General features: G+C 55.4%; 1 protein-coding gene across 1 annotated transcript in view; it reads right to left on the bottom strand.

Annotated features, from left to right (window-relative positions):
- The window catches only part of CHAF1A (chromatin assembly factor 1 subunit A), a 19,387-nt gene extending 8,067 nt beyond the window's left edge, over nucleotides 1-11,320 (bottom strand). Inside the window, exons 1-12 of the mRNA XM_033082293.2 lie at nucleotides 11,281-11,320; nucleotides 10,596-10,646; nucleotides 9,673-10,406; nucleotides 8,016-8,072; nucleotides 4,441-4,682; nucleotides 3,880-3,940; nucleotides 3,415-3,483; nucleotides 2,600-2,823; nucleotides 2,312-2,480; nucleotides 1,434-1,514; nucleotides 1,267-1,356; nucleotides 866-1,127 (exon numbers count right to left, since the gene is read on the bottom strand). Of these exons, the coding sequence (XP_032938184.1) occupies nucleotides 866-1,127; nucleotides 1,267-1,356; nucleotides 1,434-1,514; nucleotides 2,312-2,480; nucleotides 2,600-2,823; nucleotides 3,415-3,483; nucleotides 3,880-3,940; nucleotides 4,441-4,682; nucleotides 8,016-8,072; nucleotides 9,673-10,406; nucleotides 10,596-10,644 (2,038 nt within the window). The 5' untranslated portion in view covers nucleotides 10,645-10,646; nucleotides 11,281-11,320. The remainder of the gene's footprint in view (nucleotides 1-865; nucleotides 1,128-1,266; nucleotides 1,357-1,433; nucleotides 1,515-2,311; nucleotides 2,481-2,599; nucleotides 2,824-3,414; nucleotides 3,484-3,879; nucleotides 3,941-4,440; nucleotides 4,683-8,015; nucleotides 8,073-9,672; nucleotides 10,407-10,595; nucleotides 10,647-11,280) is intronic.
- Between the last annotated feature and the right edge of the window lie 819 nt (nucleotides 11,321-12,139).

Genomic DNA, 12,139 nt, shown 5'->3' on the forward strand with positions numbered 1-12,139 from the left:
TACCAGCATTGATTTTAGAGATGGGAGAATACCAGGATTGATTTTAGGTATGGGGGAAATACCAGGATTGATTTTAGAGATTGTGAGGAATATCAGGATTGATTTTATACATGAGGGGAATACCAGGATTGATTTTAGAGATGGGGGGAAATATCAGGATTGATTTTATACATTGAGGGGAAAGACCAGGATTGATTTCAGAGATGGGGCTGCCCCATCCCTGGAAGGCTCCCTGGGCAGGATGGATGGGGTTTGGAGCAAGTGGAAATTGTCCCAGCCCATGGTACAAACTTTAAATTTGTAGATTCTTTACATCCTTAAAGGATGGCCTTTAAGGTCCCTCCCAACCCAACCACTCTGGATTCCATGATTGCAACAGCAGCTAAATTTGATGCAGAAAACTCATCCTCAATAATAACAACCCTCAACTCACCCTCAACAGTAACAACACAATAATAACAACCCTCAGCTCACCCTCTATATTAACAACACCCCAGAGTGAAATCCTCACCCCCTGCTTGGCCTTCCCATGAGTTATTCACATCCTTGTGTTAATCAGGTGCAGGAAAGGCTCAGGACTGGAACCCAGCACAGAAACCAAACCCTCCCCCAAACAATGAACAGGCCCAAGCCCATCCTAAATCTGAGCTTGCTCAAGTCTGCTTGGCTTTCTTTCCTAGATTGCCCAGAGCAAGACTTTTGGAGAGGCACTGCCAGAAAACTCCTTTCCAAGAGCTCTCAGAGATTCCTTGGATTCCAGCCTTGTCACAAACAGCTCGTTCTGAATTCAACACTCAATAATTCCCCACTCCCTCCACAGCAGAGCACAACTCTGGCAGTAACTGTTCAGCCCTTCAGGTCTTACTTTGCTGATCTTTTGCTCTTTTTTTGCTGCATTTCTGTGTCTGCTGCTCTTCCTCTGGCACAGGAGGCTCCAGGACACAGGCTGTGAACTGCTGGAGCACCTTCAGCTCCGTGCTGGTGCTGCTCTCCTCTGCTGCCCTTTCCCACACACAGCCAATCTTCACAGGCTGCAGCACGTGGAACCTCTTCCCCTTGGCTATCAGCTCGTCCCACTCCTTGGCTTTCAGCTTCTGCCGAACCTTCTGGTTCTCTGGGTCACACTCCTGCAGCCCCAGGGGACAAAGGACTCGTTACACAACAAAAAAAAGCTTTTTAAAGCCCCTTTGCCTCTGCTCCCTGCCAGGACTGACATCACAGAGCTCAGTGGTGAGAGGTGGGAACAAGGCACAGGCAGCTGCTCACCTCTGTCACTCCTTCATCCTCAGATAGGTACCCATGGGGTACAAAAAACCCATCGTCCTCATCTTCATCCTCCCCCTCCTCTTCATCATCCTACAAACAAATGGATTTTTAAACACTCTGCCAAGTGTGAGTGGTTCCTGATTTGTTTCAGCATGCAGCATCCTCACCTCTTCACTATGGGAGAGACTTTCCCCTGGCTCCTCCTCTTCCCACTCTTCATCACTGTCAACCTCATAGTCCAGCAGCTTCTGCAAGAAATGCCAACAGTTCTGCCATCACTGGAGAGCTCAGCACCAAATCCAGCCAAAACTGAGGGAACAGGGGGAACAGAAATGCCAACAATTCTGTCATCACTGGAGGGCACAGCACCAAACCAAGGCTGAGGGAACAGGGGGGCTCAGAAATGCCAGGGGAGCATTTCTTCACTGGAGAGCACAGCACCAAACCAAGGCTGAGGGAGCAAGGGGAACAGAAATGCCAGGGGAGCATTTCCTCACTGCAGAGCACAGCACCAAACCAAGGCTGAGGGAGCAGGGGGGCTCAGAAATGCCAGGGGAACATTTCTTCACTGGGGAGCTCAGCACCAAACCCAGCAAAGCTGAGGGAACAGAGGGAACAGAAATGCCAACAGTTCTGCCATCACTGGGGAGCTCAGCACCAAATCCAGCCAAAACTGAGGGAACAGGGGGCTCAGAAATGCCAACAATTCTGCCATCACTGGGGAGCTCAGCACCAAACCCAGCAAAGGCTGAGGGAGCAGGGGGAACAGAAATGCCAACAGTTCTGCCATCACTGGGGAGCACAACACCAAACCAAAGCTGAGGGAACAGGGGGAACAGAAATGCCAGGGAAGCATTTCTTCACTGGGGAGCACAGCACCAAACCAAAGCTGAGGGAACAGGGGGGCTCAGAAATGCCAGGGGAGCATTTCCTCACTGGAGAGCACAGCACCAAACCAAGGCTGAGGGAGCAGAGGGGCTCAGAAATGCCAGGGGAGCAGGAGCTGGCCAAGCACACTAAGGAGGGGAGGAACTGGGGTGCTTACAGTGTCCTTGGACCAGGGGTTCCTGCCGTGGATCAGGGAGCTCCTCTTGTTCCAGGTGCCCCAGTAGGCAGGGCGGTGATTCTCACAGAACTGCAGCAGCTTCATCCTGCCAAACTTCTCCCTCTCAGGAACAGCATCTGCCTGGCAGCTGTCCACCACCACCACGTCACTGGGAACACAGGGCACAGCTCAGGCCCCACAGAGCAGCTCCAGCCTCCCCTGCCCTGCTCCTCACCCCCCAGCTCATCCTGCACAAACAGAACCAGAGCAAGGCTGCTCCAGGCTGACCTGTTCACGCTGTCACTGCTGTCATGGACCAGGGTGGGCCCAGTTTTTCGTGGTTTGCGACATTTGAGATCCCTCAGGAAGGAAAGTTCCCCGTTCTGGGCGTGCAGGAGCTTGTCCAGCTGCTCCAGGTAGTCTGGATCCAGGGCAACACGGCTCAGGGGGGCTAAGACCATGTTCTCCTTAATCTCAAAAGGAGCAAACTTCCCACAGGAGCCAGCAAGGGTCTGAAACACCAAGGGAGGAATGTCAGGGATGGGGCATGAGGAGCCTCAAAAAGAGCAAACTTCCCACAGGAGCCAGCAAGGGTCTGAAACACCAAGGGAGGAATGTCAGGGATGGGGCATGAGGAGCCTCAAAAAGAGCAAACTTCCCACAGGAGCCAGCAAGGGTCTGAAACACCAAGGGAGGAATGTCAGGGATGGGGCATGAGGAGCCTCAAAAGGAGCAAACTTCCCACAGGAGCCAGCAAGGGTCTGAAACACCAAGGGAGGAATGTCAGGGATGGGCCATGAGGAGCTGCAGCAGCAGCACGTGCCACAAACACCTGCTGTAGAGGTGCTGCTGAGGTGAAGATTTAGGTTAAGTGAAGATTTAGGTTAAGCCCCTCCTGTGCAAGATCTTCCAGTGCAGAAGACAGAGCTGAGAGTCACTGAACCAACCACAAATGTCTTTGTAGTCTCTGCTCTGGCCTTTTTCCTAAAATCCTTTACACTTCTGAGACCAGGGAACGATGGAAATGCAATGTTTTGACCACCTGGGAAGGAAATCAGGATATTTCCTGATTTCTGGGACACACAGGCACAGCAAAGCCTCACCTTGGGGGCCTGGGGAGTCTTTGGTTTCTGGAAGAACCTGGTGATCTCTGCCTTCTGTGCATGGAGGCGCTGAAACGAGAACCCAAACACAAACTGTCAACACAGAGGTGGGGACAGAGCTGTGCAACTGCAGGTGAGCTCAGGCATGACTCAACTGCAAATGCAGCCAGGCACAAAGCAAAGCTCAGCAGCCACCAGCTCCTGTGACTCAACACAAGCCCTCCTTGTCCTCCCTGACTCAGGCAGGGCTCCAGGGTCACTGCAGGGCAGAGGTCACCTGTGGGCACCCAGAAACCCACAGAAAACACTCGAGAGGGAAAAAGTAGAGGAGCCAAAAGTGTGAAAGGAAAAGGGAAAATGTGGCTGGAGCAGCCCCAGCAGCTCAGGGAGGGACAGGCTCCATCCCAGCTGGCACCTTTTCACCCCAGACAGAATTCAGAGCCAAGCCAGGGAAAGCATTTTTACCTTTTCTTCCTCCTTTAACCGTTTCTCCTCTTCTTTCTTTCTCTTCTCCTCGAGTTTTGCCCTTGAAAACAAAGATCATGTGAGCTGTCACCCAGCAGGAAGGGGCTGCTGGCACCCAGGGGAGGGGGAAGCCCCAGAGCACGACCCAGACCCCACCAGGAGCATCATCTGCCAGAACCACACTTGGATAAGTGCACAGAACACTTTGTTCATTCCCTCCAGAGCAAATATTGACCCATTCCAGCCACACAGAGTTCACAGGCTGCCTCAAATTTCCCTCAGCACCAGGAAATAAAGGGATTACCAAGCCCCAGGTAACTTCCTCAACAAACAGGGCCCAGGTGAGCAGGTCAGGAGGGGAAGCTCAGCGCAGCAGGAGCTGGGATGGGGCTCAGAGTCCCTCAGACATTTCAGAGGCAGCCCTGAGCCAGGCCTGGCTGCTCTGGAGGGGCAGCCCAGGGAAAGGAGGGGGTGGGAATGAGCCCAGGGAAAGGAGGGGGTGGGAATGAGCCCAGGGAATGAGCCCAGGGTGCCCAGGAGCTGCCCAGCCCCAGCACTCACTCCAGAGCCTCCTGCCTCTCCTTGCGCTTCTCCTCCTTCACTCGCAGCTTCTCAGCCTTCTCCTTCTCCTCCTTCTCCTTCCTTTCCCTCCTTTCTCTCTCTTTCAACTCCTTCTCTTCCTCTTTCCTCTTCTTGGCCTCCTCCTTGGCTCGTTCTTTGGCAGCCTTGGCCTCTTCCTTCATCCTGCCCTTCTGCTCCCTCTCTGCCTGCAGCCTCTGCAGCTTGTCAGCCCGCTCCTGGTCCTGGGGACAAAGGGGACAGTCAGAGATCTGCACCCCGAGGTGCCAGACCCCTGAAATCAGATTTAATTTCTCAGAGATGAGATCTGCCTCTCTGCCTGCAGCCTCTGCAGCTCCTGGGCTTGGGGACAGACAGAGAGCTCAGGGATCTGCACCCCGAGGTGCCAGACCCCTGAAATCAGCTCCTCATTTATCAGAGATGAGATCTGCCTCTGCCTGCAGCCTCTGCAGCTTGTCAGCCTGCTCCTGGTCCTGGGGACAAAGGGGACACTCAGAGATCTGCACCCCGAGGTGCCAGACCCCTGAAATCAGATTTAATTTCTCAGAGATGAGATCTGCCTCTGCCTGCAGCTTGTCAGCCTGCTCCTGGTGACAAATGGGACACTCAGGGATCTGCACCCTGAGGTGCCAAACCCTGAAATCAGATTTCATTTCTCAAAGATGAGATCTGCCTCTGCCTGCAGCCTCTGCAGCTTGTCTGACCATTCCTGGTCCTGGGGACAAAGGGGACAGTCAGGGAGCTGCACCCCGAGGTGCCAGACTCCTGATGGAAAGCAGATCTCATTTCTCAGAGATAAGATCTGCCTCTGCCTGCAGCTTGTCTGACCATTCCTGGTCCTGGGGACAAATGGGACACTCAGAGATCTGCACCCCGAGGTGCCAAACCCCTGAAATCAGATCTCCTTTCTCAGAGATGAGATCTGCCTCTCTGCCTGCAGCCTCTGCAGCTTGTCAGCACGCTCCTGGTCCTGGGGACAAAGGGGACACTCAGAGATCTGCACCCCGAGGTGCCAGACCCCTGAAATCAGATTTCATTTCTCAGAGATGAGATCTGCCTCTCTGCCTGCAGCCTGTGCAGCTTGTCAGCCTGCTCCTGGGGACAAAGGGGACACTCAGAGATCTGCACCCTGAGGTGCCAAACCCCTGAAATCAGCTCCTCATTTCTCAGAGATGAGATCTGCCTCTCTGCCTGCAGCTTGCCAGCCTGCTCCTGGTCCTGGGGACAAAGGGGACACTCAGAGATCTGCACCCTGAGGTGCCAAACCCCTGAAATCAGCTCCTCATTTCTCAGAGATGAGATCTGCCTCTCTGCCTGCAGCCTGTGCAGCTTGTCAGCCTGCTCCTGCTCCTGGGGACAAAGGGGACAGTCAGGGAGCTGCACCCCGAGGTGCCAAACCCTGAAATCAGATTTCATTTCTCAAAGATAAGATCTGCCTCTGCCTGCAGCCTCTGCAGCTCCTGGTCCTGGGGACAGACAGAGAGCTCAGGGATCTGCACTCTGAGGTGCCAAACCCCTGAAATCAGCTCCTCATTTCTCAGAGCTGAGATCTGCCTCTGCCTGCAGCCTCTGCAGCTTGTCTGACCATTCCTGGTCCTGGGGACAAAGGGGACAGTCAGGGATCTGCACCCCGAGGTGCCAGACCCCTGAAATCAGCTCCTCATTTCTCAGAGAGATGAGATCTGCCTCTCTGCCTGCAGCCTCTGCAGCTTGTCTGACCATTCCTGCTCCTGGTCACAGAGAGCTCAGGGAGCTGCACCCCGAGGTGCCAAACCCCTGAAATCAACATCTCCTTTCTCAGAGAGATGAGATCTGCCTCTGCCTGCAGCCTGTGCAGTTGTCAGCCTGCTCCTGGTCACAGAGAGCTCAGGGAGCTGCACCCCGAGGTGCCAAACCCCTGATGGAAACCAGAATCTCATTTCTCAGAGGACACTGGAGCCACCCAGTGCTTGCCCAGCAGCACCACAGAATTTCCTGGAATGGGAGGGACCCCCATCCTGCCCAGGAATGCAGGTGGGAGCACATCCCCAGCTCCCAGCCCTCAGCTGAGCTCCCCTCTGCTGCCTCTCCAAAAGCTTTAATTATTCTTTTCCCTTAGCAAAAAAAAAAGGTGTTTCCATTTCTTTCAGCATCAAAGAAAGCTTTGTATTGAGTCATCTTCATTACCACTGCAGCGTTAAGGAAAATTAGATGGGAATTAAAAAATCCTAATTATTCCCTTATTTAACAGGAGATTTCAGATTCTTTCCAAAACATTTCCTCCTGAGCTCAGCTTCCATGCTCTGGTGCCACTGTGGGCCTACAGTGGTGTCACTTCTATCAATGAATTTCAGCTGAATTGACATCACAAACCCACAAGGATTTTCTGATCAGACTTTGATGATCCCTGTGGATCCCTGCCAAGCTGGGATATTCCATGTTTAGGGAATATTGATGATCCCAGGGACTCATGTGATCTCCAAACTCCAGACTGTGGAATTTATCCCTTGTTCTCTTCCATTTCAGACACCAGCAGTGTTTGTTCAGGGGCACTCTGGGGGAAAGGTTTTATTGGAATTGTTGCCTTTCCTCCCAAAAACAACAATTCCCACCATGGCCCTGCTGACAGAAAGGGGAAAAAAGTCAAATTAAAGGAAAGGAGCTTTTCTGTGCTGCAGGCACTGGTGATGTCACCAGGAAAGGAGGCTCTGCCTGTGCCCAGCTCCTCCCTGAGTATTTTCAGTTTTCTTTTATTGATTTCACATCTCTGCCTGTCAACATCAAAGCTTCCTGAGCGGTGTCACAACACAAAAAACTGCAGAGAGCCACCAACAGCCAAATGGTGCCAATGGCAAGGAAACAACACTGTCAGGCTGAGTCATGGAATGTGCTGGGTGCTGGTGTGAAGCTGACAGCTCACTGGTGCCTCTAGTTCATCCCCAGCAGCATTTTTAGCTCCCATTCTCCTCTCTCCCTCACATCCCTGCTATTTTTAACACAGCTATAGAAGGGATGAAAACAACAGATTGGAATTCTATATGGGGCACTGGGAGAAGCAAGGAGCTACAACTTACATAAACCACAGGAGTTTATAAACAAAGCACTGAGAGACAGAGAATTCCTCACAAACCTTTTTTGGGGGGAACAGCCCCAAAAAAATCCCACTGAGGCAGCACTGCAAGGCCCAGTGCCCTCCAGCCTCCTCTGAGCCAGCACTCCAGGCCTGGCAGCAGAATTAGGGAGCTGAGTTTGCACCCAAGCAAACAGAACCTGGAGCTTGAGCATTCCCAGTGGTGGCATCCAGTGGTGACATCCTCAGGGAGCCACACACACTGTGCCCACCTTGCTTGCTGTGTGAATAAAAACATTTTGGGGCTCAAACGTTTCCAATCCCTCCCCAAAAAGGCCCAAATGCACCCAGGGCTCTGTTCAGGAGTTTGGGAAGAGCCAAGGACTGGAAGTGCCTGCACTAAAGGTTCTCCCACACCCCTCAGGGTGAGGGGAAATGGCAAAGGAGATGTTCCTGCTGGGCTGAGAGGAGAGGAAAGGCTCTGCTGGCTGTCAGGGAAATTCCTTACTCTTTGCAATCTCAGCTTCTCCTTCTCTGCTGAACTCCTGTGGAATTTCTGAGGTACCTGCAATTACAGAATGCAAGTTTTAGAGGAGATTCTCCCTGTCCAGCCTGAAAGGACAGGCTGCTCCTGCAGATCCCACCCAGGCAGCCCCAGCTCCCCCAGCAGGGAATGAGGACACACCTCAGGCAGATCCCACCTTCCCTTTTCCATCCCAGCTGGATCCAGCCCAGCTCCTGCTCCCAGGAACCCCCCAGGAGTGAGAACAACCCCTCAGGGTCCTCTGCAAGGGAGCCCCACGTGCACAGCACCCAGGGGACAGCTCTGAGCACAGGGGACATTTCAACAGGGCAAAGTCACTTCCTTCCAGCTAAACTTGGGCTTGGCTGGGTTTTGGTTTTTTATTTCTCTTTTGGTTATTTTTTCTTGGTTATTTTTTTTTTTTTGTATCTTGCTGTGATATTTAGCTGTAACTTTATGACAAGAACTGTTTGTCACATTTTTACACTGTTTCTCCTTCCACCAGTAACAGCACAGACCCTAAATCCCAGACAGGGCACACTTCTAATTTATCCTTTATTTATGGGGGGAAGAAAAAAGTGTTTTATGCTTCATAGACTGGTCAAAGTCCTAATTTGTCAATATTTCAGCACAGTGTGACTTGATTTACCAGATCCCCCCTCCTGCCACTCACAGTATCACATTTGAACTGTGATTGACAGGCTAACACTGCTTTATTTGCTGTATTTATCTGAAATAAAACAGCAGTTCTGTCAAAGCTGTTTCCTCCCAGAAAACAAACTCCCAGCTGCAGAGCCTGGGGTGCAGAGCCCCGTTCTGGGGAGCAGCCCACGAGCAAAGCCAGCCCCAGTGGCAGGGCTGGGTCACACCAGGAGTGTTTTCTGCTGTTCTGCTACACTGGAAATGCTTCATGCCTGCTTGAGTGTGTCTGTTTATTCTAGAGATGGAAAACTGGGAGTTATCACAGAGGAGGAATTGATAATTGATTTGATAAACACAACAGAAGGACTGGAAGAGCCCTGCCTGTGGTTCAGCTGCTGCCCTTGGAAACTTCTCTGTCAAAACTGCCCCAAAATTCAGGAGTTTGGGGTCTCCTCCTGAGGAAACTCAGGTGACCAAAACCCTTCCTCATCCAGAGTTTTTTCATGGAATCCCAGAATGTTCTGGGTTCAAAGCCCATCCACTGTGGCAGGGTGCTGCAATCCCCACCCAGGCTGGCCTGGGACACTGCCAGGGATGGGGCAGCCACAGCTTTCCTGGGAAATCCATGTCAGAGCTTTTCCATGGCAGCTGCAGAAATTCAGAGCTGGAAAAGCATCTGCACTGGCTGTGCTGGGGGAAAATTCCCCCCAGGAATCCCAGCAGCTTCGAGGGGAATGAACAGAGCTTGGGAAACAGCTCCTAAAGCACAGAGCTGCTCCTGGATGCTGTTACCAAAACACCAAGAGGGCATTTCACTGAAGAAATGTAAATACAGCTCCAGCCAGAATAAAATCCTTTAGAGCTGCAGGATTTCAAGACCCCAAAGGGCAATAATTCAGTAATTTATCACCACCACCTTCCCTGTCATCCTCTTGCCCACAATCCAGGAGCCCCAGCACGGCCCCACAGCAGCTCCCAGCCCAAAGCAGAGCAGACCAACCTTCCTGGTAGGGGTGGAGGCAGCCAGAGGACTCGTGCTCCTCTTGCCCTCTGCCAGCAGCTGCACGTCGGGCGAGCTCGCGGAGCTCAGCGAGGAGTGGGACAGCCCCGAGTCCCCCTCGTGGGACGAGCCCAGGGCCTCGTTCTCTGACGTGCTGCTGCCATCCAGAGAGGCCACTGGGGGCGATTTCAGGCTCATGATGTCCTCCAGCAGCACCACGGGCACCTTCCCCTCAAAGAGCACATCCTTCAGTTCGTCCTTCCCGCCCGCCCCGGCCCCGGGATCCTCCCGTGGGGCTGCAGCTGCACAGGGCCCCTCAGTCTGCGTGGGGCTGCTCTGGGAGGAGTTCAGGCAGCCCAGCTGCTCCAGCTCTTCTCCTATCGTGCCATTGGGGACAGCAGCTCTGGAATCCACGTCCCCCCGCTCTGTGCTGTCCCCCAGTTCGTGGCCAGAGCTCTCAGGAGCATCCCCAGGGTCACTCGTGTCACCTGCTGCGTTTTTCTGGATAAAATGGTCCAAGGGACCCTTTCCATTCACAAGTTTTGGAGGCAAATTCCTGTCTGAGTCCAGCTGGCAGTCATTCTCCACATTGTCCAGGGAGGCACCTGCAGCATCCAGGGACGGATCCTTGCTTGGAGCAAAAGCACTCGGGGAGCTCTTGACTCTTTTCACCTCTGAATCCACATCAAGTTTGTCCTTTGGCACGGGATTGAGGCGCTTGAAGGGCAGCCGAGCTGCAACAACAACACCAGGTTACTGAGTGACAGCAAACAGCAAAGGATTTCATTCATTTTGAAGAATAAGATTGAGATGAGCCCACTTAGAGATCATTTAATCACAGTCAAGCCAATGTACTTCACAAAATCAGGTCTGAAATGCTCTTGATGTGTTAAAATTGCACTGGGTGAGAGACACTGCCTTACCTTGGACGAGTTTCCGTGGAGGAACAGCAGCTTTGTCTCTGCACTCCATGGCTACAAGAGAGAACAACAAATCACCACCCGTGCTTGTCCCCCAGGAGCTGCTGCTCCCCTGGGCTGAGGCAGAGCCCAGCAGCTCCCCCAGGGCCGGGGAGGGAGGACAGAGAGGTCCCAGTGTCACCCCCAGAGCAGAGGGTTCCCAATGTCACCTCCAGACCAGAGGGGTCCCAGTGTCACCCCCAGACCAGAGGAACCCCGACCCACCGTATCCCCCTGGCTGGGCTGGGCAGGAACGGCGCCAGGAGCGTGGGCTCGCCCCCAGGGAGGTGTGAGGGGGAAATTCCTGCCTGGGAGGGCGGGCAGGGCCGGCCCAGGGTGCCCCGAGCAGCTGCGGCTGCCCCTGGATCCCCGGCAGAGCCCAGACCCAGCCCGCAGCACCCTGGGCTAAGGAAGGTGCCTCTGCCATGGCAGGGCTGGGCCCTCAGCTCCCTCCCCACCCAAACCGCTCAGCGATTCCGAGAACGCGGCTGCAGGGCGGGCCCGGGCCCAGCCCCGGGGCGCGGCGGCAGCTCCGGCGCCTCCTTTGTTACCCCGGGCAGGCCCCGCGCACCCCGCGGCCCAACCGCCGCCGGAAACACCTCGCGCCCCGCGGCCGCACCGCATCGCACCCCCCGCACTCGGCCCCCACCTGTGCCCGCGGCCGGCGCAGCTGGCGGCGGTCCCGGGCGGCGGCGGCCGAACCCGAGGCGGCCCGGCCCGCGCAGCCCCCGCCGCTCCCGGTCCGTCCCGCCCGGCCCGGCCCGCTCGTACTTGGCGGGAGCCAGGGCGACCCCGAGTTCCGCGGCGCTGATTGGCGGAGCGCGCCCCACGTGACCCGCCCAGCCACGCTCCCCGCTGCGTCGCGCCGTCCGATTGGCTGCCCCTGCGGAAGGCGTTGATTGGCGGAGGTGGCTGTCAGTCTGGCGCGCTGAGGGCGCTGATTGGATGGCTTTGTAGAAGGCCGGCGGGGTGCCGCTGGTTTATTGAGCCTGGGCCCGAGGCCCGCCTGCGTACCGGGAGGGAACGGGGCCGCGGCGGGCGCCGGTTCCGGTCCCGGCCTGTCCGCAGCACCGGGCGGAGGGGGCGGAGCCAGCACTACCGCGCGCCGCGCCACTACGGGCCTTGAGCCAACGCGCGAAATGGCGGCGGCGCCGGCGGCCAATTAGCGCCCGCTGCTGCGAGGCGCAGCCGCTGTCGCAAGGGCTACTGGGAGTTGTAGTTTTCCATTCGGAGTGTCTGTCGCCCCATTTTCCCCCCAGGACTATTGCGGGGGTCCCGTCCCGGTTGTCCCCGTGTCGCACACGCGGTCCGCTCCCCTCTGGCCGTGCCGGCTCCCTCGGGAGAAGGACACCGCTGCACCACAGTCATCTCCCAACATGACCGCCTGTCGCGACAGAGCGACTCTCTCCGCCGCGACGCGCGGCGGTTCCGCCCGGCCGGCAGGGGGCGCGCTGGCACAGGGCGGCGCTCCGGCCGCGCCGCTCGGTGGTGGCGGGCGCGGGGGGCGG

The sequence above is a fragment of the Catharus ustulatus genome, chromosome 29 (genome assembly GCF_009819885.2).
Source record: "Catharus ustulatus isolate bCatUst1 chromosome 29, bCatUst1.pri.v2, whole genome shotgun sequence".
Classification (NCBI taxonomy): Eukaryota; Metazoa; Chordata; class Aves; order Passeriformes; family Turdidae; genus Catharus; species Catharus ustulatus.